Below are 3,894 nucleotides of genomic sequence, written 5' to 3'. Positions count from 1 at the left end.
TTTTCTGTTACTTTATTACCTCTGGCACACTTAAAGAATTCCCGAATTAAGTGTTTACTGATGACTTTTGGGTTATCATAGTTTATTTATTGACCATCACCAATGTCTATTGTACCATAGTGATTCTTGATTAAGTGTTTATTTGTAACTTGAGTATATTACATATTTAAGGTGTCAATCCTTGTTATTTTAGTCTTTTTCATTGATGTGTTTTTGAATGGCAGTGTGTTATGATTCATGATTCAAAAGTTAGACAAATGATTTTAGGACATGATTTATGATTTGACATCCTTGTTTAGTGGTTTGACAATGTCAACTTACGCCTTTTTATTCTCACTGCAGGAGTAAACAAGCTAAAGAACTCATTGAAAGCATTATATGTCTATTCCTAGATTGCCAGTTTCAAGGTTTATTAGTGCTTTTGAATGATTGCATGCAAGCCATTGTCAATTACTTCACAGACCAGGAATGGCATTCAAGTTGTGAGAACATAGCAAAATTCGTTGCTTCCAGGTTGTTATTACTTTTGGTGTCAATAATAGTAATTCAGTGATGCTATTGTTTGGCACAAATTTCTTTGGCACCACAAAACTTCCTTATATAGATAGATAACATCAACCTTGTGCTACTTCATGAATCAAAATACATAGTTATTCATCACTTGTTCAATTTTTGAGAGACGAATTAATACAGAGTAGCTCAGCTAGAAAGCCTTGGATTGTGGCTGCTAGTGTTGGAGTTGTGGAGGCTTTAAAGGACCAAAGAGTGTGCATGTGTATGATAAATAATGCCATTGGTGGATCTAGATTGCATTATTTGATTCTAAGGGAGAATTTTGTAGCTTAAGCCTAATCAATTAGTGAGTCATTTTTCTTGTTCTTCATTTGTATATATAGCTATATCAACAAGTGTGATAATGGTGGAGGATGCATGGTTCATATGAAATCCTGCTTGCAAAATAATGGGGTAAAGAAAATAATATCAAGAAATTTCTTGAGATAATTTTATGTTTGATGGGATTATATGGTATCTAACACTAACATGATTAGTGTTGTGAATTACGAATGATTAAGCACTCTTAATAACTTTTAGTTACGAATGATTCCTACACTTTATTATATGTACTTATTTCTAGAATCATTCAGAAGAGTCCCATCATTTTCACCTTTCTTTTTTCACCTTTTACCCTATTTTTGTTGTCTATGGCTGTGATATTTTGTGCTGGAGTGGATGAAACAAAATTATAAATGCAGTGGACCAATATAGTTGTCATAGAAGGTAGCTTTTTTAGTCATTTCTAATGTGTATATAGTTGTCATATTAGTTTAATTTGTTGAATTTTGCAGTTGCATATGCCTATTTAGATAAGATGAATAATTAATATGAATTAATGAATGTTGTTGTTGTTGCTATAGAATTTTAATACACATTATTTGGATATGATTAGGAAATTTATAAACATGGATGATGAAGTTGTTTCTGAGACTCCTGTTCAAGTTTCTGGTAGTGTTGATTCTGGTAAAAGATCTAATGTTTGGAGATTTTTTAAGAAGATTGGAAAAGACAGAGATGGTATTGAAAAGGCTGAATGCAATTTTTGTCATGTGAATACAAAATTGGAAAAAATCCAAAAACTAAGAATAGTTACGGGACTTCTCATCTGAGTCGTCATATAGTTTCTTGTAAATCTATACCCCTCAATATTAGATTTGATGATGATATAGAGGGTTTGCCAACTAAAATTGATCAGAATGTTCATAGAAAAAAACTCGCTCAGGCTATAGCAAAACATGATCTTGCATTTAGCTTTGTTGAGTATGAGGGTATTAGAGATTGGATTAATTACATTAGTCCAACGATTATAATGCCTTCTAGAAACACTTTAGTTTCAGATCTTCAAATGATTTATTCAACAGAAAAAGAGAAATTGAGGCAGAAGATGTCTAGGATACCTAATAGAATTTGTTTGACATCTGATGTGTGGACAGCATCTACCACTGAAGGATATATTTGTCTGACAGCTCATTTTGTTGATGAGAATTGGCGACTAGTGAGTAAGATTTTGAATTTTTGTCGAATGATTCCTCCCCATACTGGAACCGATATGGAAGCAGTCTTATTTAATTCTTTGAAGCAATGGGGTATTGATAAGAAAGTATTCTCTATTACTTTAGATAATGCTTCTGCAAATGACAACATGCAAAACATCTTAAAAACTCATCTACGTAAGCAGAATAGTTTGCTTTGCGATGGAGAATATTTTCATGTGCGTTGCTCCGCTCACATTTTAAATTTGATTGTGCAAGAAGGGTTAAAGGTGGCTGCTGGAGCTTTATTTAAAATAAGAGAGAGTGTGAAATATGTGAAAGCTTCTGATGGGAGAATGATGAAATTTAAAGATTGTGTGCAGCAAGCAGAAATTGAAGAAGGTGTTGGTCTAAAATCAGATGTTCCAACTCGATGGAATTCTACATATATGATGTTGGAAAGTGCAATTAAATTTGAAAAAGCGTTTGACATCCTTAGTGTTGTAGATGGAGCTTATAAAGATTGTCCGACAAATGAAGAATGGAGCTTAGCAAAAAAAATGTGTGAATTTTTAGAGCCATTTTATGAAACTACAAATCTCATTTCGGGTTCATCATATCCAACATCAAATTTGTATTTTATGCAAGTTTAAAAAAATTGAATGTCTTTTGAAAGACAATCAAACTTGTGATGATGTTGTTATTATAAACATGGCTTTCAGAATGAAGATGAAGTTTGATAAATATTGGAAGGATTATAGCACTGTCTTGGCTTTTGGGGCAATTCTTGATCCTCGATTAAAGTTAAAGTTCTTGAGGTTTTGTTACAAAAAACTAGATCCTTCAACCTTTGAATTGAAGGCAAATGAAGTATTGGAGAAATTTAAAAGGTTGTATGGAGAGTACATAAATACTTTTGGTGGTTCAACAATTTCTCAAAGTAGTAATCAATCTCCTATGTCACCTGAAGAAGGAAGGCTTACAAAGAAGAGCAAAATGGTGATGAAGGTATTTAATTTTAATATAGTATTATTTTTTTCCTATTATGTTTATTCGTTACTTAAATAATCTTTATACTACATCTTTTAGGAGTTCAGAGAATTTGACTGTGAAACCCAAACTTCCAAGGATAAAGATGAATTAGAGATTTATCTAAAAGAAGGTTTGATTCACACCAATGAAGATGATTTGAAGTATGATGTGCTGAATTTTTGGAAGATTAATGAGGATAGGTTTCCCACTCTGTCAGTTATGGCCAGAGATGTTTTAAGTATTCCCATCACTACAGTAGCATCTGAGTCTGCATTCAGTATTGGTGGACGTGTTTTAACAAAATATAGAAGTTCCACTCTTCATGCGCATGTTCAAATGCTTATTTGCACAAGGAGTTGGTTACGTGGATTTGTTCCAAATCATGATGGTAAATATTTATGCTATTTTTTTCAAATAATATTTTAAATTAAATTTCTAACTATTTTTTAATTGGTTGATTTTAGATGATGAAATTGGTGAAATTCATGAAGAAGAAGTGTCAACAGAAACGATGCATCCCCCTCAACATTTATGATTTTAGATGATGAACTTTTGTGTCAATTTTATTTTGATTTTCTAGAGACATTATTAATGGTAAATACTAGAAAGTAAGAAAAATGGTGATGAGATAGTGAATTCCATGTTTGATTTCTTGATATATATAGTTAAAAGTTGGATTTAATATGATCAATGTACATTATTAACATTTATTTTTTAATTTTTTTATTTTTACGCATAAAAATGATAAAGGGATAAAACAAACTAATGACTTTTAATAAGTTTTATGTGTTATTGAAATAGAAAATGTAAAAAAAAAAGGTTTAGGTAACCCATG

At 31.4% G+C, this 3,894-nt stretch overlaps 2 protein-coding genes across 2 annotated transcripts in view; both read left to right on the top strand.

Moving 5' to 3' along the window:
- LOC107478845 (cyclin-dependent kinase G-2) overlaps nucleotides 1-1,002 on the top strand; it is an 11,133-nt gene extending 10,131 nt beyond the window's left edge. The window contains exon 7 of the transcript XR_008006985.1: nucleotides 343-1,002. The gene's annotated coding sequence lies outside the window, so the exon portion shown is untranslated. The remainder of the gene's footprint in view (nucleotides 1-342) is intronic.
- The window catches only part of LOC110278547 (zinc finger BED domain-containing protein RICESLEEPER 1-like), a 7,271-nt gene extending 3,677 nt beyond the window's left edge, over nucleotides 1-3,594 (top strand). Inside the window, exon 3 of the mRNA XM_052258267.1 lies at nucleotides 3,524-3,594. Within this exon, the coding sequence (XP_052114227.1) occupies nucleotides 3,524-3,594 (71 nt within the window). The remainder of the gene's footprint in view (nucleotides 1-3,523) is intronic.
- Nucleotides 3,595-3,894: the final 300 nt, after the last annotated feature.

Source organism: Arachis duranensis, chromosome 3 (genome assembly GCF_000817695.3).
Source record: "Arachis duranensis cultivar V14167 chromosome 3, aradu.V14167.gnm2.J7QH, whole genome shotgun sequence".
Taxonomy (NCBI): domain Eukaryota; kingdom Viridiplantae; phylum Streptophyta; class Magnoliopsida; order Fabales; family Fabaceae; genus Arachis; species Arachis duranensis.
The sequence above is the reverse complement of the archived record's forward strand: the minus strand, read 5'-3'. Positions and strand labels throughout refer to the sequence as shown.